This window comes from Antechinus flavipes, chromosome 6 (assembly GCF_016432865.1).
Source record: "Antechinus flavipes isolate AdamAnt ecotype Samford, QLD, Australia chromosome 6, AdamAnt_v2, whole genome shotgun sequence".
Lineage (NCBI taxonomy): Eukaryota > Metazoa > Chordata > Mammalia > Dasyuromorphia > Dasyuridae > Antechinus > Antechinus flavipes.
In genome coordinates this window covers 253,955,463-253,982,236 of record NC_067403.1, presented here as the reverse complement: position 1 = coordinate 253,982,236, position 26,774 = coordinate 253,955,463, and the positions used below count along the sequence as shown (strand labels likewise).

The following is a 26,774-nucleotide window of genomic DNA, read 5'->3' as shown; positions in this document are numbered from 1 at the left end:
CAAAGTGGGGGCCCAGAGAGGTTAGTCAAAAACACCCTCGAGGTTTATTAAGCTCCTCAATCCTCAATCACCCATAGTCAAACTGGAATCAAGAGGCTAGCATGCTCCAGAAATTCCACTGTCCCCCCTTTCAAGGATCCCTAGTGTATGAGGGAGAGGTAAGTGAGGGGTGGGGGGGCTGCAAGTCTCATTCCCGATTTGTAGAGGAGGGAACTTGGTTCCCTGGCTGCTCATGTGACCTTAGTGACTGAATTAATAAAAGCCAAGATTTGAATTCAATAAATGCATATTAAGCACCTACTATGTGCCAGGGGCTTTGATAAGTGCTGGGAATATAAAAAGAGGCAAAAGACAGTCCCTGATCTCAAGAAACTTACAATCTAATGGGAGAGACATATAAATACACACAAAGCGTGGTACATTGAAGACAAATAGGAAATAGTTAAAAGAAGAAAACACTGTAATTAGGAGGGGCTTCCTACAAGAAGTGGGACTTTGGTTGGGACGTGGAAGAAGGCAGGAAGGTCAGTAGTCAGAATAGAGCAGGGAGAGCATTTCAGGCTTAGGGGACAGCTGGAGAGCCCAGAGCTGAGGGATGGAGAGTCTTGTTGGGAGAACAGCCAGGAGGTCAGTTTCACTGGGCCAAAGGCTACTCTGTGCGGAGGGAAGTCTCAGAAAGCTGGAAAGGGAGGGAATGACCAGCTTCTGAAGAGCTTCGAATGCCAGAGAATTTAGCGTTTGTTCCTAGAAGCAATGGGGGGCCAGCAGAGTTTATTAAGTAAGAGGGTGCAGTAATCCAGGTATGAGGTGAGATGGGCCCACACCGGGATGTGAGAAATGTTGCAAAGGTGAAGTCGGCAGGTCTTGGCAACAGCTGGGGTGTGGTGGGTGAGAGATGTCAGCAAGATAGAAACGGGACTTGACAAATGATTGGCTGGAGGGCGGTGAGGGAGTGGGGGTCAAGGGTGACTCCCGGCCTGTGAGCCTGAGGGGCTTGGGGGATAGTGTGACCTTTGCAGTAAGAGCGGGAACATGGGGCAGGCAGTTAGGGGCAAAGGACGAAACTTGGCTTGGACAGGGTAAATTTAAGGTGTCCCTTGACACCCAACTGGAGATGTCTGAAAGGCTGTTGGCAATGGGAGAGTGGAAGTCAGCAGAAAAATTGGGGCAGGTGAGATGGATGTGAGCATCATTCGCATTGAGAGAGGCTCATTAAACTCATGGGAGCTGATGAGAGCCCCCAGGGAAGTAGTACAGAGGGAGGAGAAGAGGGCCTAGGACAGAGAATGCCCTTATGGTGAGGGGGTGAACTCTGGAGGACAGTCCAGCAAATCCAGAATCCAGGGGGCTGTCAGAGAGGCAGGAGGAGGGAGAGATGGGAGGGAGAGACAGACAGACAGACAGGGGGCTTCCTAAAATCCTAGAGGGCGGGAAGACCTACGGCAAAGCTTGTTAAACTGGGTTGTGACCTCATATGGGGTCACAGAAAGAACCGGGAGTCTCAAAATGATGATTGATTGGCAAGTGTTTGATTTGTAAACCTATTTTTGTGTACCGGATACCCAGGAGAGCCCCAAGTCACGGCTGAAGAGAATCAGGAGCTGGGCGGAGGGTCCCATGGGGGGGGGGGGGATGGCGGAGAAAGGGGAGAGCGGTCTGGGAGAGGCGGGGCCACGAGCAGGATCAGGAAGGTGATGGTGACCTCCGTTTGCTCAATCGGCATCAGAGGATTACAGGCATGAGAGCACTTGGCTCAAATGTAGGGCATCGTTGAACGTGGTGCAAGGCCCTGAAAGGCTGGGGCAATCCCAGGCCGCGGGAGGTCTGCCAACTCTGTACAATGGGCTGCCTGAGCCAGCCTGCCGGGACCCGACGCGCCCGGGGTGGGGGACAGAGACCCCCCCCCTTTACAAGCCTCCGATTCACCCAAGATCGGCCCGATCTCAGAGGGGGAGGGGTTATAGAGTCCGAGCGCTCCTCCTTTGCTTTGTCCATGTTGTGTATCGATGATGGGGCCGTTCCCAGAACACAATTAAGCTTCTTGGAGGCAGGGACACGCTTCCAGGCACTGCACCGAGGCACGCTTGCGGTGAACCACACTATTTATTTCCCACATTGTAATCAAGCAGGCCGCGCAGTGTTACGGGCCCAAATTCGCTGATGGGGAAACTGAGGCCCGCGGAAAAGGGAGGAAACAGTGACGCAGCTGGCATTTTGACACTTTCTCTTCAAGTCACTTTCACCGAGGGAGGCGGGGCTGGCGATGTCGTTCCCACCTTCAGAGGGGGAACCAGAGGGAGGCTCAAAGAGATTTTATTCCACACCTCCCAGGGAGCCTAGGGTCGGAAGGAGGGAAAGGGAAGGAAGCCACGAGAAGGGGGGGGGAGGGGGTGTCTCTGGAGTGGGGGTGGGGCGGGGAAAGCTGGGAGGTCTCGCCACAATTCCCGTTACCACGGCAACGGAACCACAGCCGTTGGTCTATGCACGTGCCGCTAGACGCCAAGGGGTGGGGCCGGGCCTCGTTGCACCCCTTAGCCTCTCGGGCCCCGCCCCTCTCGCGGCGTCTCCTCCAATCGCCGGGCCTCATTCTCGGGCCCTGCGGCTCGGCACCGCCTCTCAGCGGCAGTACAAAGGCGGGCCCGCGCAGGGGGCGGGGCTTCCGCGCGAGGCGGAAGTCTTCTGTCGGCGTTGCCGGGGCAGCGGCAGAGGCCGGTGAGTGAAGGAGGCGGCGGCGGCGAGGCGGCGGGGCCCCGCTGGCGGGCATGGTTTCCATGGTGACCCGGTTAGGTAGGGCTGGCCGTCCGCAGAGGCCTAGGCGTGGGGAGCGGACGGGCGGCCCCAAGCGGTGTCGGGAGGCGGGGGCCAGAGGGAAGCCGCAGGCCCCCCCCCCCCCCCCCCGGCCTTGGGCCCTCCCCTGCGGCCTGGGCGTCCACCCCCACCCCCGTAGCGCTTACCTCACGGGGCCTTTGTGAGGCGGGGGCAGGGGGGGTGGCGTCGTTGGGCTTGGCCGGGCTCCGGCTCTTCGGGCCGCGGGGACGCGGGGGAGCAGTGCTACCCCCATCCCCTGGCCCGGGTCATCTCCCAGGTAGAGCCGCTGAGGCAGAGCTCGAGCTTGGAAGGGGCCCCGGGGCCGTTACCGCAGGGGTCTTGGGCACCCCCCTCTCCTGCTAGGCAGAGCCTCTGGGCTCGTGACAAAGGTGGGCACGGGCGGCCCCGGCAGCCCCTAAGCTTTTGGGGAGGGGGGAGGCACAGGTAGCCCCGGGAAGTCCGAGCGAGTAGCAGTCCAGCCCCCCTGGAGAGGGAAGAAAGTCGGGTTTGGGCCGAGGCATCTGTCCCGGCCCTCCCCCTAGGTAGAGGTGTCAAAGGTGAAAGGTGGCCTGCAGGAGACCCCCGAGGTCGCCCCAGGAGCTGCCGGGATTGAGGGGAGGGCAGGCACTTGGGCTCTGGCAGTTTCGAAGTAATGGATGGTAACGTTTCTCCAGTTGGGGAGTTGGTAAAGCACTTTGCCCATGATAACCCCTGCCAGGTAAGGAGCCCAAGGATTGCCCTTCAGGTAAGGACACAAGAGCACTGCCTTGGGCCAAGACCACCTCTCTGGAGGGGTCACCTAGGAGGGGTCCCAGAGATTGTGTAGTCCACCCTCCCCCTCTAATTCAGGTCTCTCTGAATTGGGGAGAGGGGAGCTTATGGGCCTCGTGGAGGTAGAAAAATGGTACATGACCCTTAGAGCAGGTGGGCAAGGAGCCCGGGGACCGGATCTTTCTGGAGAGACAGGTGGGATGTGCAGGTCAGGGGCTGTGAGGGAGGAGGGAGACAGGATTCCCAAGGCAGCCCTGCCCTGGGGGGCTCAGCCAGTTAGGGGGAAGCTGAGCCCCAACGGTGTAGTTGGATGTGTTTGGGGAGAGGGAAGGAGGCTGGGGCCCTTGGGAGTGGTGAGGGGACCTGAAGAGGGTGAATCTGCTTCCCTGGGGCCCTGAAACTGGTCCAGTTGCCTTGCCACCACTCTTCCCTTTCGGTCTCGTTCTAGGAACTGCCGCCTATGCTGTCTCATGGCCAGGGGTAGCGTCCAGGTGACGGAGCAGATTGGACAAGGCGGCCTGACACCTGGGCCTAGCCAGGTCCTGGCTGCCCCCCACGGCTCCCGCTATGGCCAGTGACCCAGTGCCGGCCCTGCTCTGGGCCCAGGAAGTGGGCCAGATGGTGGTGGGTCGAGCCCGCAAGCTCCTGCTTCGGTTTGGAGTGGCATTCTGCACCATCCTCCTCCTCCTCTGGGTGTCCGTCTTCCTTTATGCCTCCTTCTACTATTCCTACATGCCGACAGTCAGCCACCTCAGCCCAGTCCATGTTTCCTACAGGTGAGAGGCTTCCGCCAACGACCCGCTCCTGAAGTCGTGGTCTTTTCCTGAGGGGCTGCTGCCAGTCTGGGCTCGGCTGGTGAGGGAAGGCTCTTTCAGACTAGCACAGGACCCTAATTGTCCCCTTTGGAACCGCTGTCTGTCCCGGCCCCTGACAGCCAACCACTGCCTCCGTGTACTTTTTTAAATTTTAAATCATATATATATATTTTTAACTTGGTTGATGTTGGTTTTTTATTTTTCCATCATAGTCATTTCTGGGAATTCTCCTCCTTATATTTCGTGGAGTTAAACCTTCCCCTGGAACAAAAACATTTAAGCACAAATACCCAATTCAGCGATGGAATATTAAGTGACCTCGTGCTCTGACAGTCCTTTGCCAAGAAAGGAGAGAGACATTTTGTTATCTGTTCTACTGTGTTTTACAACATCCCTTTCCATTCGCACCCTTGCCATCAAACCCTTACTCATCCCCAATTGAGTGAATATAATTGACAACCAAAGGAACCCAACTTAGGATCATGGAAACCTCCCATGAGTCTTCTTCCCCTTGGGGATAAGTTCTTCCCTCTTTGGGGACCCTTTTTCCTGTCTCCCCCCTTTCCCTGTTCACTCTCAATTCTAGGGACTTGGCTCTTATTACATGTCAAAGATACGATGGCAGGAGTGACACCATTTTCCTTCTCTGATACAGATGATAAGGTAGCAGGAAAAGGGAGTGAGTGAGATCATCTTGTGCCACCCCCCCAGGGTGTGAGGGGACTTAAGGTAAATGGTGTGACTTCATTCCCTCTCTAGGACAGACTGCGGTTCTGCTGGACCTGTTCTCTGCTCCTTTCCTGTGGCCAACGTCTCCCTGGTTAAAGGTGGACGTGATCGGGTGAGTAGGGAAGAGAAGGTGGGAAAGCTTGCACTGGGAGCTCCAGCAAAAGGTGCTGGGCAGGTGAGAGGGTGAGTAACGCGGGTGAGGAGCCTTGTTCTCGAAGGCCTCAACGCCCGTGTGTGACGCTGTTGAACGGGCAGGCGGTTTTATGAGTAGTGAGAGAAATCATGGGCTGAGGTGGCATCCACCCATGTCGATGGGATTGAAGGGTCAAACGCTGTGGAAGCGCATCAGAAACGAACAGCTGCTGGACCAAAGGGCCTGTCGGTGTCTCCATGGCTGCAGAGGATGGCTAGAACGTGCAGACCAGCCTGTCCGCCTCCAGAGCTGGGCTAGCTGGGGGGGAGGGGGGCTGGCGAACACCTAAGCAAAGAAGCCGACTCACAGAAAGGCAGCAAGTTGTCCACGAGTCGTATTCTGTGCAGAGGCGGGCCCTCGTCTTGGACAGTGTCTGAGAGCTTGGGATTGAGGCCTGCTTCGGCCTCCTGTTACCTTGTGAGCTTTTCACCCCAGCTCTGCTGCTTTCTCAGAAAGGTAGCTGGCCTCCTGGGGCCTTCCAGCTGATCAGGGATTTATTAGAACTTCAAAAAGCCTTTTGCAAATTTTTATCCCAAAAAGTTAAAAAATGGAGGAATGTGAATATTTTATCAGGAATGGGTGAAAGACAAGACTAGTAGAGCTCAGAGAACATTTCAGCCAAAGGATAAAAGTTAAAAGCCATGGGATCCTCCCAGGACTTTTCTGCAAGGAGCCATCTTAACTCATTATTTAAATGAGAGGGTTAGAGGCAACAGTGACTTAGTCAGCCTGACCTGAGTCAGGAGGATCTGTTTAGTTCAGTTTTAGGCAATAGCTATGTGACACTGGGCAAGTCACTTCCTTAAAATTTCCTCAGTTTTCTCAACTGTAAAATGGAGGTAACAATAGCACTTACCTTCCAATGTGCTTGTTGAAGATCAATGAGATAGATGTTTGTCAAATGTTTAGCACAATGTCATCACATAGTGGATGCTAATACATATTTATTTCTTCCCTCTGCCTAAATAATGAGGCTTGGTAGAAGCATATGTAGTGAAGTATTCACATCCTTAGGGACCACCCGTTTCTTGTGGATAGTGAAATGCCAAGATGATAAAGATACATTTTGATTTCCCCAGGTGAGGCGACAGTAGACAGGTGGATTTGTTTCTTGTGCGATATACTTCAGATAACAGGTGCTCCCCTCCAGCCGCAGTACCTCTGTACCCAAACTAGGGGAGATGCCCGAGTCGTGGTTGTGACCTTTGGGGATGGGGGGGGGGGGTTGGCCTTTCTGACAGGTGCCTGTCTCGGAGAAGAGCAGTTGAGATGAGAAAGTAACCCCGAAGGGGAGATTTGGCCCGAGTGTGAAAAGCTGAAGCTGAGTCCTTTCCTAGGGTCCCTGGCTCCCGAGAGCTTGCGGGGCAGTCCTCATGGGACAAACTCAGGGCAGAGATGACAGAATCGGGAACGATGCCGCTTAGCTGGGAGCCAATGGCATTCAATTCAGTCAGCCTTGATCGGGTGGGAGATAGGCCCCTGAGGCCTGCAGCCTGGCTGTGAGAAGCCTGTGTGTCCCAGCCCTGGGAGCGCTGGGAAGGTCACTGTGGGCCAGGGAGAAGGTTGGGGAAAAGGGGGGAGTCTCGGGACAGGCTGGATGACTAAGGCCTGTTGCAGGGGTGAAGTAGTGTGTGGATTTCTGCCAATGACAAAGGCCAGATGTCCTCACGAGGTGCTAACGTCTTACCATTTCTAATAAACTCTTGGAAGCATCAAAAAGGAGAATGACGCACTGAAGAGTTTGCACAATGGGCAGAATTCTTGTGGAATTGATCATCCCGAGAGTGAATAGCGTAGGCCAAATTTGGGCTAAGAGTTTTTATCAAATGAGGTACCACGGACACCCCGGGTGGTCAGGGTAGGAATCTAGTCTTCAGAGCTAAAGTGAGCCGTGATCTCCTAGAGCAGGAGACACCCCGAGAAGGCGGAATGAGTCTGGGGCCATCATTCTTCTAAATGGGACGTGAGGAAGGGTGATGAAGAGCTTTTGAGTGCCTCCTGAATTAGGGACTGCTGGCTGTTGGTTAATTAACGACAGAAATGGTGTCAAGCTGGTCCAGGGGGATGGTCTCTTTAGCACACTCTTTAGCCTTAGTCACGGATGACCCATTTGGCACCTGTGAGCTCGCTTTCCGAGAAGGGAGAGTCAGTGACATGGGGCAGATGTTTCCCTGAACCAGGGAGTGCGGTTCGGCCTGGGAGCTGGGGCTGCTGCAGCGGGGGCCGGGAAAGGAGGGCCAATGGGGGTCAGGGGGTGCCTGGGCTTGGAGTGATTCTTAGGCTGTTAGATTTACTCAACTGCTGGTTTTTTCTTTTTAAATTCTTTTACAAGCATTGGCTCCCTAGTAGGTGGGGGGAGATGGATTTGGAAACAAAAGAGAAGAAGCATCATCACAGAGCGTGGGGCTAGGAAGGAGGCTGATGTTAACCCCCCTCCCCCGCCCATGTGTGCAGGTGCTGATGTACGGACAACCCTACCGAATTTCTCTGGAGTTGGAGATGCCCGAGTCCCCGGTGAACCAGGAATTGGGCATGTTCATGGTCACCATTGCTTGCTACACCCGAGGAGGCCGAGTCATTTCCTCTTCTGCCCGTTCTGTGAGTCTTGGAGATTAGGTGGGGAGGGAGAGGGGCACACGGCGGGCACGACAACCCTAGGAGCCTTGGGAGAGAGCTGCAAAGTTCAGGGCTTCTTGGTGGGCCTGGCGTGGGGCGCCCGTCCACACTGAAGCACTAACTTGGGGACTGGGCCTGACCTTAAGGAGCGCTCTCTCCTGACCCAGATGGTCTCCCCAGCATCTAGCAACAGGGACTTGGAACAGGTTAGGTCCTTAGTGTCTCTTCCACTTGTACAGAAATACTGGGTGATCTCGAGCCCCCACCTGCCTCAGATCCGAGGTTCTTCCCCATTTTGTGTCCTGGATCCCTTAGACAGTCTGAGGAGTGTGCCTCTGCACCCCCTCCTCAGAATCAAGTTGTAATTGCATTATTTTGAATGCATTTGAAGGGTGCAATGATTTTTCTCCATCCACTTCCATGGATCCTCTGAAATGGACTGTGAGATCTCAGGTTAAGAACCCCCAAACAAGGACTGGCCAGATTATAATGTTAGAAGGGGGGTGGGTTAGGACAGGTTTAATGGGCTAACATAATGGATTATCCTGAACCTCTGAGCTTTCAGTAAAAAGGAAAATGTGAGCAAACAAAAGGCAGGAGGGCCCTTGAGGTGTGAACACTGGAACATGGGTGAAGGGACTGGGAGCAGGGCCTGGCTGTGGAGGAGCACAGGCTTCTGAAGAGGGGCGGGACCGGGAGTGGGGGGCTGAGCCCCGAGCCAGGGTCTGCTTCCTCTGGCTCTCCAGGCCATGTTGCACTATCGCTCAACCCTGCTGCGACTGCTGGACACGCTTGTCTTCTCCGGCCTCTTCTTATCGGGCTTCGCCGAGCAAAAGCAGCTCCTCGAGGTGGAATTGTATTCAGACTACAGGGAGGACTCGGTGAGAGGAGCCCCTGGGGTCAGGGTGCATGAGTGGGAAACTGGGGGGCCCTGGCCCCTTCTCCCGAAAGGAAGCCCTGTTTGTTAGCCAGAGCTGCTGAGGAAAGGGGAAGGGCTGGGGGCAGCTGGTGGAGGAGGGGAGAGGAGGGAGAGAGTGGGAGCGCCGAGGGGCTCCCGGTGCTGACCACCTCCCTCCTCCCCAGTACATGCCCACCACCGGCGCAGTGATTGAGATCCACAGCACCCGCATTCAGCTCTATGGGGCTCAGCTGCGGATCCACGCCCATTTCACAGGGCTCAGGTAGAGGGGCCCGGCCGGAGCAGAGTTGGGAAGCCTTCCCAGGAAGGGAACACAGCACCTTGGGCCTTTGCTGAGGGGTCTCCTGTGGGGAGGGGGCACTCCTCTGGGGGGCGGGCAGGACCAGCTTTCAGTCTGGGTGGGATGTGAGGATGAGGCATCAGCTACAGAGAAGTCACCGGTCATGGCGCTTGCCAGGTCTGCGCCATCCCCCCCGCCCCCAATCCCTCGGGGCTCCCGAGATGTAATGAGATCCGCCTCTCAGACTAAGCCCAGGTGCTGGTCACTGGGGGGTTGGAGGCCTCGGAAGCCTGGGGCTGCAGGGCAAGCCCATGTCCCTGCCCCCCGTGACGCGGAGTGTCCCCGGCCTCAGGTATCTGCTGTACAATTTCCCCGTCACCTCCGCCGTCATCGGCATCGCCAGCAACTTTACCTTCCTCAGCGTCATTGTGCTCTTCAGCTACTTGCAGTGGGTGTGGGGCGGCATCTGGCCCAGGCACCGCCTCACCTTGCAGGTATTGGGGGGCGTCGAGGGCCGGAGGGGACCGGGGCCGGGGCCTCCAAGGAGTGCTTTGAGGTTCCTCCTCTTCTCCCTTCCTAGGGGCCCGGTCGAGATAAGGACAGCACGCAATCAGAAGGCCAGAGAAGGGTCGCTTCCAGGCGGCCAGGTTTGTCGGACAGCAGAGCGGTGGGGGGTTCAGTGATCTCCGGGGGGCTCCTCTCCCTGTGCCCTGAATGGGGGGCTCCTTGCCGGGCATCCTGCTGCCCTCCTTGTTGGCTGGCTCGTTGCCTTTCCGCTCACACACGTCCTCGCCATGACTGAGCCCGTTTGTCGTGGCAGAGTCCTGGCGTGAGCCCGGCAGGGGAGGTTCCCGGGGTGCTGACGGATGCCTGGACGTCGAGGCCTCTGCTAAGGCCCAGGGCGGGGGGTGTCTCTGTGCAGAGCGTGCTCCCCCAGGGGCCGCAGTGACTCGGGTGGGGGTCCCAGGCTTAGGGCTTGTTACCAGTGGAGCCAGGCCTTCTGAGTCCAGCTTTCGGGTTCAGCTCAGAGGGGGTGGGAAGGAGCACGCATGTCTGTGGGAACAGCTCCTGCAGCCCCTCCCTCTCCGCAGGGCTGGGGCCCAGAAGCCGAGCAGAGCTAACCAGGCTTCCCGAGAAATCTCAGGATGATGGGGACCACGCAGCTCCCCTTGGGCCAGGTACGTGCCAGGGCAGAGGGACAGGCCCCTGTCCCCCACCCCCCGCCTTTCTCATTCCCTCCTGAGACACACCCAGCCAAGTGTGATGGCCCGCTTGGTTCTCTGCAGGGAGTCAGCTGCCAGAAGAGAAAGGGCCAGAACTGCAGCCGCTTAATGAGGAGGGCCTGGATCAGGAGACCAGTGACGGTGAGGGTCATGTCCCTGCTGGCCGCCCGGGGGGTGGGGAGGGGTGGGGGGCAGGGGCGGAGGTGATGCTATTTCATACTCCTTGTCTCCCCCTTCTCCCCCACTCAGGTTCTGGCTCCTGGGAGGATGCGGCCCTGCTGACGGAAGCCAACCTGCCCTCCCCCTGCCCGGAAACCCTGGGCAGCGCAGACCCTGCAGGCAGCGCCGAGAGCCCGTCAGGCACCCCCCGCCTCCGCTCAGCCTGCTCTAGTTCTTGAGGGTGGGGGCCCTGGTCCTCAGATGTCCAGCACTTTTCCTTTGCTCTCCATCCTTAATGCTTTTCCCCACAATAAACTTTTTTCACACCATCTGGTTTCCTCCCTTTTTGGGTCAGTCTGGGAGAGGGTCACCAAGCAAGGAATGGAAAAGTGGCTGTCCTTGGGGCCTTCCCCTCTCAGCCTCGCGGGGTCAGAGCTGCTCACGTGCTGGGGGCTGGGGGACCAGGACAGTCCTGCGGGTGCAGCCTGTTGTGGCCTCTGAGCCTGACTCTTCTGGAAGCTATTAATCTTTCCATCTCACGTGGGGCCTCATGTGGCCCTGGGCCTGGAGTGGCCGGGGGCTGATGATGGCTTCTGTCCCACCCCTCCCTCTACCACTGGGAGAAGTAAAACAGGAAATGAGCTGATGGGGGGGGTGTGGTCCGGGCATCCTGGCCTGGGTTCTAGGCCCCCCGTTACCGTCACAGATGTGCTGTCCACCCAGAACCCCACTGAGTGCTCACAGGCCTGACATTCCACGCTCGAGCTGCTGGCCGCTGGCCACGTTCCCCTCCCTTTCCAGGACCCTGGAAGCCTGGCCTCCAGCTGAGCCAGATGCATGTGGTTTCCCCATCCCTCGTCCCGTGACTCAGACCCTGAAATGGGACCAGCCCTTCTGCAGACACAGGACCGTGGATGAGGGTGGGGGGGAGCAGCTCATGACATCACTGCCCCAGCTTATAAAATTGGAGGCTCCTGACCAAATCGGGCGGCGGAGCTCGAAGGCCACAGATCCCCCCCAGTGCTGCCATGAGGACTCCCACCAGCTGATCACCTGATCCCGAACACCTTGTCCAGAAGCGCAAGCTGGTGAGTGAGGCTGGGTGGAGCTGAGAGCTGATGGCTGGGCTTGGGTGAAGACCAGGCAGCAAGTGGGGGTCCTAGCACTTGCCTCATGGTCACGGCTGGCTCGCCGAGACCCCACTGGGGGTTTTCTTGGCAGAGGTACAGGAGGGGGTGGCTGTTCTCCAGCTCGTTTGACAGAGAAGGAAACTGAGGCAGGCCGGGTGAAGTGACTCACTCTGGCTCACCCAGCTAGTCAGTGTCCGAGACTGCATTTGAACTCGAGTCTTTTCTAACTCCACACTGACTGCACACACTACCCACTGTATTGGCCAGGACCCGGAAGGTCCCTCGCCACCTGAACCTTTGTGTTGTACCAGAGTGAAAAAACTCTGGATGTGGCTTCAGGTTCTGGGCTTAAATGTTGACACTGACTGTGAGCCAGCTCCAAGTCCTGAGAGATTCTGTCCAAGTCAATTGATGTACAGGTACCAGGCTAAGAGAGGGTGTGTGTGTGTGTGTGTGTGTGTGTGTGTGTGTGTATGAGTGCCTGTGTATGTGTGTGTGTGAATGTGAGTGTGTAAGTGTGTGTGTGTGTATGAGTGCCTGTGTATGTGTGTGTGAATGTGAGTGTGTGTGTGTGAGTGTGTAAATGTGTGTGTGTGTGTGTGTGTGTGTATGTGTGTGTGAGGGGTGGCGTAGGAGACTCTTGTTCAGCTCAGCTTTTGCTTTCTCATATTGGAACTGGCAGTTTTCCTCTATTCACCAACGCCCCTCCTGTAAAAGGGACAGCTCTCCTTGACTCTCTTTTGCTTTTATTCATTCTGAACTGAAATATATAAAGACAAAAAAAGACCATTTCCATGTACACGGCACAGCCTGAAACGAAGTTTCACTATAAAACCATGAATGGACATTTCAGTTTACTTTAAAAAACCAAACGACAAGTGCTAGTCATCTTCTTTCTTTTATAAATAAAAAGCTATAATTTAAAAAAAAAAAAAAAAGATGTATGCTGGGTAATTTTTCAGCATTGACAATTGCTAAACTTTGTGTTCCAACTTTTTCCTTCCTTCCCCCCACCCCTGCCCCCAGATGGCAGGTTGACCGATACACGTTAAATATATTAAAGTATAAGTTAAATCCAATATATGTATACATGTCCATACAGTTATTTTGCTGTACAAAAAGAATCAGACTTGGAAATAGTACTGATGAGGTCTAGCTATGGGGCACCTACATGAAATTAGGGTTTAGTCGAGGCCTAGTGGCAGGTTCGGGGTATAGGGAGTCAAACAGAGCTCCCTGCAACCCCCTTGGATTCGGCGCAAGGATATGGAGTTAAATAAGTCTAGTGGCGGCGCAAGGGTTCCCAATAACAGAATTTATTGGCTCGAAAAGCTAGATTGATAAAAGAGGTTTATTATGGGGTTTGGAAGTGAGGTTAAATTATAGTTAAGGAACTAGGTAAAGGTAGAGATAAGAAGGACCCCGGAAACAGAGTTCCAGTGGGCAGAGGGTCCTGGCATGCCGGGCGTAAGGCTGCCATGTTTGGAACCTCTGCCAAGGGAGGGTCCCAGCTTGGCTCTTAAGAGATTTAGCTAAAGGGGCCTGTGGGTGGAGTCCCAAGCTGGGATGGAACAGGCTGGATCTTCTACTGGAATTCAAAGGGACCAGGATCTGTGAATCAAAAGGTCCTGGATTGATCAACTAGGAGGGTTTGGGAGTCAGAAAGAAAGGAATAATCCATTCTTAAAGGGACCACACCCACATCATACTGGTCCTGCATTTTCTTCTCTCATTCCCACTTTTTAATATTTCCCTTCTCTCCCCCTCTCCCTTAGAGAAGGCTATGTGTGTTTATACGTGTACGTGTGTAAAATCACACTAAGTACATTTCCATTGATCCTGTACTACACCTTCCTTGCTAAGTCCTCAGTATTTCATTTGGGTATTTACAATACTCAAAATGCCTTCGTTGTTCCGTTATTTATTTTTTTTTTTTAATGCTGTTACTTTCTTTATTCAGTGTTCTTTTGGTTCTGCTCATTTCATTTTCCATTATTTCATGTAAGTTTTTCCCTTTTTCTAAAATGAACCAGCTTATTCTCTTTAACAGCACAGTAATATTCCATCAAAATCATCCGGGCCAGTTTGTTCCTCCTCAATTGATGGGAATCCACACAATTTTCAGTTTGATGAGGTCTAGATTTGGGGTACCTAAGTGAAATTAGGGTTTAGTTGAGGTCTAGTGGCAGGTTTGGGGTATAGGGAAGTCAAATGGAGCTCCCCTGCAACCCTCCTTGGATTCAGCGCAAGGATATGACAGTAAATGAGGTCTAATAGCAGCGAGAGTCCCCAATAAAGGCATTTATGGGCCCGAGAAGCTAGTGATAAAAGAGGTTTATTATTGGGTTTGGAAGCAAGGTTAAAGCATAGGGGAACAGAGAGATAAGGAGGACACTGGACAGAGGGTCCAGTGGACAGAAAGTCCTGACATGGCTAGCATGTTCAGGACCTCTGCAAAGAGAGGGTACCAGCGGCTCCCTTTTATAATGGGAGATTTAGCTCGAGGGGCTTTTGGGTGTAGCCCCAAAGTTGGCTCAGATCTGGATGGGGCTGGGACAGGCCCGGATCTTCTATTGGAATACAAAGGGACCAGGATTTGTGAGTCAAAGGGTAATTACATTCACTAGGAGGGGGTGGGAATCTTAAAGAAAGGAATCTTTCCCACATCAAGTTCTTTGCCCACAACAAAGAGAACCCAATTTTTTCTCCCTTGATCACCTTGGGAAACAGACCCAAAGTTGCTGGGCCAAGGGGTAGAGGAAATTGAATAACTCTTTGGCCATAATTCTAGATTGTTCTCCAAAAGATTTGGATCTGTTCACTGTTCCATGAACAATTATGAATTAATTAATGACCCAATTTTTCCACGTTCCCTCCAATATTTGTCTGTTTGCCCTTCTATCTTTTTAGCCAATTTGGTAGATATAAAATGATATCCCAAGATTGTTTTAATTTGCAGTTTCTCTAATCAATAATGATTTGGAACATTTTTTCATATGACTATAAATTGTTTTGATTTCTTCATTGGAAAACTTCCTGTTCATATCCTTTGAATATTTATCAATTGGGGAAGCATGCATATTATAGCTTCAACAAAGTTCCTTATATATTTTAGATGAGACTTTTATCTAAGAACCTGTCTATAAAATTTTTTTCTCCCAGTTTTCTGCTTTCCTTCTGATTTTGGTTACATTGATTTTATTTGTACAAAACCTTTTTTAACTTAATTAAAATTATCCATTTGGGGCAGTTAGATGGCGCAATGGGTAGAGCACCAGCCCTGAAGACAGAAGGACCTGAGTTCGAATTTTATCTCAGACATTTTAACACTTCCTAGCTGTGTGACCCTGGGCAAGTCACTTAATATTAATTGCCTCAGCAAAAAAAAAAAAAAAAAAAAAAAAAAAAGTAAAATTATCCATTTTACACTTCACAATGCTTTCTATCTCTTATTCATAAATTCTTCTTCGGACCATAAATCTGAAAGTTAACATTCTTCCAATTTTCTCCTAATAGCTCTCTTTATATTTAGGTCCCATATCCATTTGACCTTATCTTGGTAAACGGTATAAAATATTGATCTATACCCAATTTCTACTAGACTGTTTCTAGCTTTTTTTTTTTTTTTTTTAAGTTTATCAAATACATGTCTACTTATTTTGTATTTAATTTATACTTTAACATATTTAACATGTATTGGTCATCCTGCCACCTAGGGGAAGGGGTGGGGGGAAAGAGGGAAAAAAAATGGAACAAAAGGTTTGGCAATTGTCAATGCTGTAAAATTACCCATGCATATAATTTGTAAATTAAAAAGCTATTTAAAAATAAAGCAAAATAAAATAAAATTTACCAAATGCTGAGTTCTTATCCCCCAAATTTGTCTTTACCCTTGTCAAATACAAGATTATTATGAACATTTATGCTGCAAATTGTAGCTCTATTCCATCGATCCACCTTTCTATTTCTTAGCCAGAATCAGATAATTTTGATAATTACTGCCTTATAATATAGTTTAAATCTGGTACTGCTACCCTTTCTTTACTTGTTTTTTTTTTTTAATTTATTCCTTTGATATGCTCGTTTTGTCCTTCCAAATGAATTTTGTTATTTAACTCAGTAAAATAAAGTTTTTGGTAATTGAATCGGATGGCATTGACTGAATAGATTAATTTAGGTTGATTCTTTTTTTTTTTTAATAATTCTTTATTGACAGAATTTAGGTTGATTCTTATTTTTATTACATTAGCCCTACCTACTCACGAACAATATTTCTTCAGTCATTTAAATCTGATTTTTTTTAATATAAAACGTTTTTCATAATTTTGTTCGTGTCATTCCTGGGTTTTTGAGAGATCTACACCCAGGTATCTTATACTGTCTACAGTTATTTATGTGAGGTATCTCACTCTCTCTTCTTGAAGGATTAATTAAGTACCTTTTTTCTTTCAGGTACCATGCTGAGTTCAGCCTCTTTCCTGCAGTTTTTGACTGTTGTTTTCTTTTTATTACACCTGGCTTGGTCTTTCTCTTCAAAGGAGTATGAAGAAGAGGAGGAGGAGGAGGAGGAAAAGAAGATCCCCCCTCCTAATAGTAATCTCTGTGATTATGACCGATGCAGACATCTGCAGGTGCCCTGTAGAGAACTCCAGGGTCCCAGTGGCACCGATTGCCTCTGCCTGGCTCTCTCCAGCGCCCACCAACCTCCAGATCCTCCCCGGCTGGGAGAAGTGCACGTCTGGATAGACCAGGGCCGGGCAGCGGTCCACTGGTGTGCTCCTTCTTCCCCCGTGGACAAATACTGGCTTGAGCTCTGGGAAGGAGGGGCCCTCGTTCGAACGGGCCCCCCGGTTCTGTACAACACCAGCGTGCGGAGGGCGGAACTGGAAGGACTGAAGCCTGGAGGAACTTACACCTCTGCGTGATTGCCTCAAACGATGCCGGGACAAGTTATGTTCCGCGGGGGGCTGGGGCAGAGGGGGTTCCCCTGCCCACCACCTTCCCACTTTTTGGGCCCTGTCGCCATCTTTCCATTCCCCCTAACCCCCAAACCCTGGTCCATGTCGCAGTGGGGATGGGGATAGTGCTGGTCTGCATAAGCTTTGCTGCCTTGCTGTGGCATTTCTGTCTCAGGGACCGCTGGGGCTGCCCCCGCCGGCCCAAAGGCCCAGCTGCTTCCAGAGTCGGGGAGGAATTCTTGTGTCCCAGCCCCAGGCATCAGGAAGACAGAGATGGGGGAGAGGGAGTTTCTCCTGCAGAGAGCTGCCAAGAAGATGGCCCTAGTTTCGTGGAAGGCGGGAGCTCTCCTTAGAAAGCAAGGTGACGGGGCTCCGCACCCCGGCCTGCGGGAGGGAGGCTTCCACCGTCTCCCAGTAGTGGCTAAAAGCTGCATCAGAGAGGTCACTTCATAGGTCTGGGCTCTGGGCTTTAGATGAACCCTTCTGGAAGGAGAAGGCTGCTTTTCTCCATTAGTCTGCTGCTTGCTGATCAATAAAGATGCTGTAATGAAGCCAGGTCCTTGTCAGTAGGCTTCTGTGTGAGCATGGCCACGGCCAAGAGGGAAAGAAACTGCTCCTGGGACCTGGGCCAGGGCAGGGGCATCCAGAGAGCTGACGGGTCATGGCCGTCACTGCACTGAGAACAGCTCTGTGGGCTCTGGGGTAGCTGTCACTGCACTGAGAACAGCTCTGTGGGCTCCGGGTGGCCGTCACTGCACCCAGCTGTGTGGGCTCTGAGGGACAAAGACACTTCTCCCCATTTCACAGATGGACAAACAGGCCTGAGGCAGGTAACCATTTGGGAGACTTGCAAAGTACTTGGAACGAGGAAATGAACTCATTCTCCTGAGCTCACCTGCCATGTTCTTTGCTGTAACTTTCTGCTCCCATTATTTTCAAAAAGATCAGATAAGAATGGGTTCAGCTACTGGACCCGGCCTTCTGCTCCCCCTTTTAGCTCGCCGTGCCCACCCTTCTTCCGCTTCGGTTCCTTGCTCCTCCGCTCCGAGCTTTAAGGCCCAGGCTGCGTACTGGGGAGGACTTTCTCTGGGCCTCTCTTTCCCATCTGGAAAATGAGGGATTGGTTCAGAAGGCCTCTGATCTCCCTTTTTAGCCCTGACTTTGCTGCAATTCTAGCTGTCAGCTCTCAGGAGATGTGTACATGGGTGAAGTGCCCTTAGCCTCTGACTCAAGCCACTGGAAGCTGGGGAGAGAGCGGATGTTGCCTAGGCAGGGCCCCAGGGGCCCTGGACTGAGCCCAAGAGCCACCGGGCCAGGCCCAAACTCGTGCTCCTCATCCCGCTGAAGGTGAGAGGTACAAGTCAACAAGCACAAGGGGCACAAGGTTCGGGCACTGGGGATACTGGGGGGGGGGAAGGGGCAAAAACAGGGAGCTCGCAGTCTAATGAGGGAGACAGCGCACACACAGCTTTGTACTAACCAGATGGCAACAGTCTAGATTGGACAAAACCAACAAGGGAAGGTACTGAGATTAAAGCAGACTGAAAAAGGCTTTTGGGAACTTTAGCTGAGCCTTGGAAGTGGACATGAGGAGGAAGAGAGCTCCTGGGAGTGTCCTGTGCACAAAGGCCAGCTCTACCAGCTCAGAGAAAACGGGGAAGCTGCAAGAGGGGCCCTGTGAGGTTCAAGAGGTTTGGAAACCTTGCCAAGCTATGGAGAGCTTTTCTTTTGCTGTTAAATATGGTAGAAATATGTTAAATCCAATATACACATATATAGTTATGCAATTATTTTGCTGCACAAAAAAAATCAAATAGGGAAAAATGAGAAAGAAAATAAAGTACAAACAACCACAAAAAGAGTGAGAATGTTATGTTGTGGTCCACACTCAGTTCCCACAGGCCTCTCTGGGGGTGGACGGCTCTCTGCATCACAGGATCATTGGAACAGGACCGTCAGCTCATTGCTGAAGAGAGTCATATTGTGGAGAGCTTTGAGAGAGAAATAGGGACTTTCAGATTTCATTCTGGAGGTGAGAGGGAGTGAGTTTAGTGAATGGGAGAGTGTGTGTGTGTGTGTGTGTGTGTGTGTGTGGAATAGACAGAGATAGAGAGAGTTACGGTCAGCCTCGCCCTTCAGATTCGCCTCAGTTTGGCAGCTGAGTGGAGGATGGACTGAAGCGGGCGCAGCCTCCCATCACCGTGGCAATAATCCAGCCATGAGGTGATCAGGGTGGGAACCGGGTCACAGGACATGGGGGGCTTTAGGAAAGGTGTGTGAAGGTGGAAGCCACGCTTCCCCGAAATTGATTGGATACGGGAGGTGAGGATTGAGGAGTTGAGAATGACATCTAGCAACTCTGAGATAGCACTACACACCTCTCAGATTGGCTAAGATGACAGGAAAAAATAATGATGAATGTTGGAGGGGATGCGGGAAAACGGGGACACTGATGCATTGTTGGTGGAGTTGTGAACGAATCCAGCCATTCTGGAGAGAAATCTGGAATTATGCCCAAAAAGTTATCACATTGTGCATACCCTTTGATCCAGCAGTGTTTCTACTGGGCTTATATCCCAAAGAGATACTAAAGAAGGGAAAGGGACCTGGATGTGCCAAAATGTTTGTGGCAGCCCTGTTTGTAGAGGCTAGAAGCTGGAAAATGAAAGGATGATTGGAGAATGGTTGAGTAAATTGTGGTATATGAACGTTATGGAATATTATTGTTCTGTAAGGAATGACCAGCAGGATGAATACAGAGAGGACTGGCGAGACTTACATGAACTGATGCTAAGTGAAATGAGCAGAACCAGGAGATCATTATATACCTCAACAATGATACTGTTTGAGGATGTATTCTGATGGAAGTGGATCTCTTCGATAAAGAGAGCTTTAATTGATCAAAGATGGACAGAAGCAGCTACACCCAAAGAAACAACACTGGGAAATGCATATAAACTGCTTGCATTTTTGTTTTTCTTCCCAGATTATTTTTACCTTCTGAATCCAATTCTCCCTGTGCAACAAGAGAACTGTTCGGTTCTGCACACATATATTGTATCTAGGATATACTGTAACTTATTTAACATGTATAGGATTGCTTGCCATCTGGGGGAGGGGGAGGAGGGAGGGAGGGGAAAAATCGGAACAGAAGCGAGTGCAAGGGATAACGTTGTAAAAAATTACCCTGGCATGGGTTCTGTCAATAAAAAGTTATAAAATAAAAATAAAATGACGTCTAGGAAGGGAGCTTGGGGGATGATGATACCCCGGGCACTGATGGACAAAACAGGAAAGGTTTGGGAGGAAAGACCCCGATTTCAATTGTTATGTGCTGAGTTTAAGATTTAAGCTGGCTGTACCTTATAGATTTCAGATGAGACCTTTATCTAAGAACCTGTCTATAAAGAGATGACCACTGACTCCAGGGGGCTGATGAGATCACCAAATGAGCTAAGACAGGAAAAGGGGAAAGCCCAGAGTGGGGCTGGGGCTAATCATGCTGAGGGAGTGTGCCCAAAGGAATGAAAAGGGCAGGAGGACCAGGAAGGGCAGGCTCAGGGACAAGAGGTAAGGGAGCTCTTGGAGTTGGCAAGAAGACCCCACTGGTCACTTTGGGGAGGGAGATTTCAGTTGAAGAACTCAGAAAACAGAAGAGACTAAGAAGGAAGAAGGCACTAGCCAGGAAGAGATAGGGGAGGAAAGTTGACACGGGCAGACAGACCTTCAAGCCAGGAAGGGGGAAACAGCCAAGAGAGAAGGAGATAATGAAGGAGAAGATGATAGAATGGGCCCACTCGTGCCCATAATGAGGCTGCCTTGGCAAGCTGAAGGGCCAGTTCTCAACTGAAATGGGTGAAGGAGGAGAGGGTGGAGAGGCTGTCCCAAGGTGGGGAGGAGGGAAACTAGAGGAGGGCTAAAAGGTGTGGATGGGCATTCAGAGCCAATCAGGGCCACGTAAATGGACTGACTGGGTCCACTTGAGGTAAGTGGATCCAGCGGGAATGACTTGGGGGTTTGCTCCCACCTCGTTGCCCCGCCGGTGAGCAGGAGCCCAGGCAGGGCAAGGATTGGATGAGACAACGGGGCAAAGGGCTGAAAAGGGCGGGCTAGAATTGCACTGGGCCACTGAGGGTCCTAGCGAAGAACATTCTCAACCACTGACCTCCCTGGCTGCCTTTAAATCCCAACCCCGATCCTACCTCCTATAGGAAGTCTTCCTCCATGCCTTAAACTAACTCAACTCCTCTTACTGTCTTGTACAGTTTGCTTTATATATATGTTTAATTCCGTATTGCCTTTACCATTAGACTGTAAGCTCTCTGAGGGCAGGGACTGTCTTTTTTTCCTTTTTGTAGCACCAACACAGGGCCTTGCACACAGTAGGTGCTTACATTCCTAGACTGACTCAGCGTTTGGGTCGGCACAGCAGGAGGAATGACGTCACAGCGCGGTCGGAATGACGTCACACCGTGATCGGATACGGGAACTGGAGAGCTCCTGAACACGGAGGAGGAAGCGGCCTCAGCCGTGTCCGTAGCTTCTTCCTCGGTCGCGCGCGAGAGTGGCTCATCGAAAGGTCTCTCCCGGCTTTTCCACCTCTAAGGGAGTCACTCCCCGCGCTGGAGTAGAGAGGCGGAAAGCGTTGTCTAGGAAACCAGAGGAAATTCCGCTCCCTCCCAGCAGCGCGACCACGTGCCCTTAAAAAGCGAAGTAGCCTCACTGCCTTGTCCCTCAGCAGCTCTCGTAGACCGCCCCGCCTCCGTCCCAGAGCACCCACGTGATAAAAACACCGGCACTTCCGATTTCCTCAGCTTCCTCCAGCTTCACGCTTACTCCTGGACCACCCTCGGCCCCCACCAGCGCCCAGTTTGTCCGGAGCCACCGAGTCAGGGTGAGGGCGCGTGGCCCGCAGGCCGGGGCGGAGGCGGGAGAAGGCTCGAGGAGGCGCGCACAGCTCAGCGGGCTCGCGCCCTGAGGTTGGGGAAGGGAGGAGGCGCGCGTGCTCTGACGGGGCCCGTGGCCTGGGGTTTAGGGAGAGGAGGTGCGCGGGCTGGCCCCGCCTCCTCCATGGACTCGGAGGCGCGTGCAGGTCAGCTTGGCGCTGGGCGGGGGAGGTGGGGCGCACTCTGTCCCCGCCTCCTATCTTCCTGGATGCGCGCGCGGCCCCGAGGCCCTGGCGGAGAAGCGTAAGGGGGAGGAGCCAAGGCGGCACGTGGGCGGCTCGCTCCTTGCTCCGCCCCCTTCCGGGAAAGGAGAGGAGGTGCGCGTGGCCGCCGCCCTGACCCCGCCCCCGCCCCCGCCTTCCTCCCCAGGTCCCGGTGGAGGCGGAGGCGGCGCCATGGCGGAGCGGACGGCTCTGGAGAGCCTCATCGAGATGGGCTTCCCGCGGGGGCGCGCGTAAGGAAACCCGTCCCCGCCCCCAGCTTTGCGGAACGTCCCCGCTCTTTCCGCCCCTCCCCCAGCTTTGGGTCCCCAAGGAGTGTCCATGCCCCTCCCCCGCCCCTCCCCCTCCGTATAGACCCTGCCTTTCGGGTCCTCAGGGGCGGGCCGCCCATCCCGGACCCTGGACTCGCCCCCAAGCCCCTCTGCCCAGGCCTTCCGAGGCCAGCGTCCCAGGTGGAGGTGACCCCGGCGCCCTGTGCAAAACTTGGGAGCCCCTCCTCCCCCATGGCCTGTCCTGCCTGTATTATGTGCATTGAACCCGCCCCTGGTTTCTGTCCCCAGGGAGAAGGCTCTGGCTCTCACGGGGAACCAGGGCATCGAGGCTGCGATGGACTGGTGAGAGCAGAGGGCGGCCCGCGGCTGGGTGCTTGGGAATCACGGGGAGACTGGGGGGCTGGGGGCTGGGAGGGGTCCTGGGAGAGAAGAGTTGTAGGGCAGGCGCAGGATTCCCGGCTCACTGGGTTGCCCCACTCATCTAGGTTGATGGAACATGAAGATGACCCGGATGTGGATGAGCCCCCAGCTTCCCCCCTGGGACACTCCTTGGGGCATGAACCCCCGTCCTATGGGGGAGGCAGCCCTGAAGGTCAGAGCCAAAGGAATAGGTGGAGGAGTGGCACCTTCCAATTAGGGAAGGGATGGGGACTGGGGAGGATTCCCCCGGCCACAGCACCGGGGACATGATTGGGGTTACCTCTTCACAGGGCCTGGGTCAGCCCAGGTGGAGGAGAAGCCACCTCTGAGTGAAGAGGAGAAGCGGGAGCAGACCAAGAGGTACCGGGCCCTGGGTCTTGATCCTCTCCCCGGGACGGGGAGCTTTTCTCAGGGACCCCCCGACCGAACCGCTGCTTTGTGGCCCAAGCCCCTTCTGCTCCCTCTTGTCTGAAGCCCACTCCGGGAAGGCATCCGAAATGTCTTCTGATCTCTTCCAGAAGAAACAATGTTGTGCACACAGTAATTGCTTACTAAGCATCAGAAATAGCCGGATACTTTTTTTGTTTTTCTGAATTACCATCACATTCTCTTTTCCAAGGGTTCCCCTTCAAGTTTCAGTTATTACCCTCCTCTTCCTCGTTGTTGAGGAATTCCCTGTCTCTGATCCAGGATGTTGGAGTTGGTAGCCCAGAAACAAAAGGAACGGGGAGAAAGAGAGCAGCGGGAGGCGGTGGAGCGCGAGAGGCAGCGTAGACGGCAGGGCCAGGAGCTGTCGGCCGCCCGGCAGCGGCTACAGGAGGATGAGATGCGCCGGGCAGCCGAGGAGCGGAGGCGGGAGAAGGCCGAAGAGACAGCAGCCAGGTGGGAGGCCTTAGGGAGGGGGCAGGGCAGGAGGAAAGGTTGGCGGGGGGCCGGTGTCACTCACCGTAGATTCTCCATCTCTTGCACTCCCTTCCAGACAGCGAGTCCGGGAGAAGATTGAGAGGGATAAAGTAGAGAGAGCCAAGAAGGTGGGTGTCAGTCACAGGACCAAATTAGGAAATACAGGGTATGGTCAGTCACGGGACATCTCCATTGTAGAGGATGGTAAATGGTGTCTGGGGGGCATGAGAATAAGTGTGGAAGGGGGCCACGGGGTTTAGGGCGGCTCCTTAGCTATTTTCTCTTGACTCCTAGTTTGGTGGCACTGGATCACAAGTGACCTCCCCTGCAACAGAGCCAGGCCCCGTTCCTTCTTCTCCCAGTCAGGAGCCTCCCACCAAGCGAGAGTACGATCAGTGCCGAATACAGGTATGGGGGTGTGATGGTCCCTTGGAGGCTATGGGCTTTCCTCCAAATCAAGAGCCATGTTGAGGTGCTGCTGCTCCCACTGTCCCACATTCAGGGATCCCTCCCCTTGGCTATCTATATTCTTCCTTCCCAAATGAAATCCTTATTTTCCCAGCGTGACTTTTAACAACTTATTGATGAAATCAGCTGACTGACCCTTATCCTGTATGAACGCCAAATCCCCATAATATGACTTCTGCTTGTGGTCCTGCGACACGTGCTGACTACTTGTTTATGATTTTAGCATCCTGGCCCTCCTGGGTTCAGTCTCTTACATCCTTCAAGATTTGTGTCTCTTGCTGTATTGTAAACTCCCAGACAACAGGGAATGGGCCTTTTTAACAAATATGTACAGCAGCCGGCGCCATCAAAGAAAGGTGCTTCATAAAAATTTCTTATCATGGTTGTAATTAGCTCCCAGTAATAGCCTCATGTTCTTGTCTTCTATTTTTACTTAAGCAAGCAGAGGCAGCCCAGTGGCAGAATGGAAAGGCTCGGCTGGGCAAGTCACTTAACTTGTTTGCCTCAGTTTTTTCACTGTAAAAAGGGGACTCATATAGAATCCCCTTCCTGGGGTCCTGAGGATCAAATCAGTCAGTTGTAAAGCACTTAATGAGCACTATAGAACTGTTAGCGATGTTATCAGGCCTTTACCCCACTTTTCCCCTGATACCTGACTCTGTCCTTCCAGGTTCGGCTGCCTGACGGCACCTCCCTGACACAGACATTCAAGGCCAGAGAGCAGCTGGCGGCAGTGAGACTCTACGTGGAGCTACATCGAGGGGAGGAACTGGGGGGTGGGCAGGACCCTGTACAGCTGCTCAGTGGCTTCCCCCGGCGGGCCTTTTCTGAAGCCGATATGGAGAGACCACTGCAGGAGCTGGGTATGGGACTAACAAGGTGGTGGGTGTGGAGACTGCCTGAAGTAGGAGGGGGGCTGTTAGGAAGCAGCAGAAACTGAGCTGAATTTCCTCTCTTCCTACAGGACTTGTGCCTTCTGCTGTCCTCATTGTAGCCAAGAAGTGTGCCAGCTGAAGGGCTCTCCAGCCTCCTTACTTTTCCCCCTCAAAACTCCCCCCACCTCTGACAGAGCACTGACATCCCTCCCTAATAAACACGTCCTGAGTCATGTGTGTCAGGCTCCTTCCTGAGGTAGGGGAGGGTGGAGGAGGGGGCTAAGGCCTCCCAGAGGTCTGGTGCTGTCATTTACTTGGCTGTTGAGAAGGGTCAAATGGCAGAGCCCTGCAGTTTGGGCCTGACCCTTGAGCTCTGCCCTACAACGATGGTGGAAAAGCCACCGAGGCCTTCATATCCTACCCCCCAGTAGCAGAGGACCCTCCTCTACAACCCAAGGCCGGGCCCACCATGGAGGTATCCTCCCCCAGTACTTGGAGGGAAGCACAGGTCCCATCACCTGAACGTCCCGGAGCCTTCTTTCTTTCCCCTCCAGCATGCAAATACATGACCCCCATGCTGAAGATGATGTGGCCCAAGCCACAAACACTTCCAGGCCGGGACCAGAGCCTTGAGTGCCAGGCAGGGGCATCTTTGCCACGGGCTGGAGGTGGAGATAAGGGGCTCGTTCATTTTCAGATTGGACAAAGAGGAGGGCAGCCGGAGGCCGTTGTGGGAGGATAAAATGGCTATTTCATTCAGCCACGAGTCCCGTTTATTAAACCAGAGTTTATAACGCACTAGGGAACGAGAGGAGGCAGCGGCCTCCTAGGGCCCCGCAGGTTATCAGGGATTTGCGAGGCCCGCGGCGTGGGGGTGGGGAGGGATCCCGAGTTCCGATGGGAGCCCGGGCAGGCGTCAGGCCGCCCGGCCGCTCTCCCGTCGGTTCCAGTCCTTCCTCCAGGCCACGTTCTCGTGCGTCTCGGTGGCCTCCCGCAGCGTGTCCAGCAACAGCATCTTAGTCTTGGTCCCCTCCGGGATTTCCTGCGCGGGACCAAGGAGGGAGACAGATCAGGGCCCGGGAGCCAGGTCCCTGCGGCCTCCCCCAACCCTCCCCGCCGCCTCTCCTAGCCAGCACCCGAGGACAAATGGAAGCTACCGGAGGGTAGGGCCGGCCGTGCGCTCGGGGCAATCAGCCGCACCTCCTCCATGCTCTCCGGGCGGCGTACGACCCACCTTGAGCAACTCCCGTGTCCGCTGCTCCCCCGGAGTCACCAGCAAGAAGAGAAAGAGTCCTAAGCCTCCGCCCGAGCCCAGCGCCACCGCCACCTTCAGCGCCTTGCGCAGCGACCCCATGTCGTCGACCGCCCACCGAAGAACGGAGCCCCGCCCCCTTGGCCGCTTAGAGAGGCCGCGCCATAGAGATGAGAAACGCAGTCCTCCGCGGGCGGGGACACCGGCCTAGAGAGGCCGACGCGGGGCCATAGAGACGGGATGGAGCGAGGCCGGAAGTCGAGGACTTTAAAGGGGGCGGAGCGGGAGGGGGTGAAATGCATTAGAGAGTTTTTCTCTTCCTCCTCCGACTGCTCAGAGCTGGGGCGGGATCGAGCAGGAAAAGTGCTCGTGGCTACGGCGCCCCCAAGCGGAGGTCCCAGAATCCTCCCCGATGTGCCTGCGGGTCTGGGGTCTGCAGAGCGCTCGCCCGCGGAGCCGGCCGTGCACATGCGCTTAGCTTCGCTTGAAAAACTCGTCAGGCCTGGGAGGATCCAGCCTGTCATGCGGACGTCCCTCCGATGCCCACGTAGGGCGCTGTGAGAGGAGATTATGTGTGTAAAGCGCTTGGGCGCCCAGTAACACGCGTCGGTGGTCCGCGCCCACTCCGGAGGTGCCGCACTTTCCCATTCTCACGCATCCCTCCAAGTCTCCTCTTAGAAATGGGAGGAACAATAGCACCTGCGGCTCGGCGCTGTAATGAGGCTGAAGGGGCCGGCAGCACTTTGCAAACAGGACTGTATAAAGGCCTTTTAGGGGAAAAGCTGTTAAACGCTTGGTGGGTGCAAAGCCCCGCAT

General features: G+C 53.7%; 4 protein-coding genes and 1 long non-coding RNA gene across 7 annotated transcripts; 3 read left to right on the top strand and 2 right to left on the bottom strand.

The window, feature by feature from the left end:
* Positions 1–2,084: 2,084 nt before the first annotated feature.
* On the bottom strand, positions 2,085–3,052 carry LOC127539956 (uncharacterized). Its single transcript, XR_007948063.1, has 2 exons — positions 2,955–3,052; positions 2,085–2,276 (listed from the first exon to the last, which is right to left on the bottom strand). It is a non-coding gene; the product is annotated as an uncharacterized LOC127539956 (long non-coding RNA).
* BSCL2 (BSCL2 lipid droplet biogenesis associated, seipin) lies at positions 2,622–10,842 on the top strand. Of its 3 annotated transcripts, none has more exons than XM_051964431.1 (11): positions 2,622–2,712; positions 4,028–4,355; positions 5,154–5,235; positions 7,771–7,914; positions 8,679–8,813; positions 9,016–9,113; positions 9,484–9,625; positions 9,712–9,778; positions 10,223–10,309; positions 10,418–10,495; positions 10,604–10,842. In XM_051964431.1, the coding sequence occupies exons 2-11, from the start codon at positions 4,147–4,149 to the stop codon at positions 10,750–10,752; spliced, it is 1,191 nt and encodes a 396-aa protein (XP_051820391.1). In that variant the 5' UTR covers positions 2,622–2,712; positions 4,028–4,146; the 3' UTR covers positions 10,753–10,842. The 3 variants fall into 3 exon arrangements, with proteins under 3 accessions (XP_051820391.1, XP_051820388.1, XP_051820390.1); XM_051964428.1 differs by having other exon boundaries at positions 2,682–2,787; XM_051964430.1 differs by lacking the exon at positions 2,622–2,712 and adding an exon at positions 3,098–3,197.
* A 432-nt stretch (positions 10,843–11,274) lies between these two features.
* On the top strand, positions 11,275–17,156 carry LRRN4CL (LRRN4 C-terminal like). The gene is given in 3 exon segments (XM_051965523.1): positions 11,275–11,601; positions 16,096–16,557; positions 16,560–17,156. Coding segments are annotated over 2 exon segments (852 nt in total). The 5' UTR covers positions 11,275–11,601; positions 16,096–16,100; the 3' UTR covers positions 16,955–17,156.
* A 4,225-nt stretch (positions 17,157–21,381) lies between these two features.
* On the top strand, positions 21,382–24,939 carry UBXN1 (UBX domain protein 1). Its single transcript, XM_051965522.1, has 10 exons — positions 21,382–21,495; positions 21,917–22,001; positions 22,329–22,382; positions 22,526–22,632; positions 22,751–22,820; positions 23,151–23,342; positions 23,440–23,491; positions 23,658–23,771; positions 24,502–24,694; positions 24,796–24,939. Exons 2-10 carry the CDS (start codon positions 21,943–21,945, stop codon positions 24,843–24,845), a joined length of 891 nt encoding a protein of 296 aa, XP_051821482.1. The 5' UTR covers positions 21,382–21,495; positions 21,917–21,942; the 3' UTR covers positions 24,846–24,939.
* Positions 24,940–25,434: 495 nt separating this feature from the next.
* Positions 25,435–26,150, bottom strand: LOC127540706 (ubiquinol-cytochrome-c reductase complex assembly factor 3). The gene is made up of 2 exons (XM_051965527.1): positions 25,941–26,150; positions 25,435–25,748 (listed from the first exon to the last, which is right to left on the bottom strand). The coding sequence occupies exons 1-2, from the start codon at positions 26,058–26,060 to the stop codon at positions 25,623–25,625; spliced, it is 246 nt and encodes an 81-aa protein (XP_051821487.1). The 5' UTR covers positions 26,061–26,150; the 3' UTR covers positions 25,435–25,622.
* Positions 26,151–26,774: the final 624 nt, after the last annotated feature.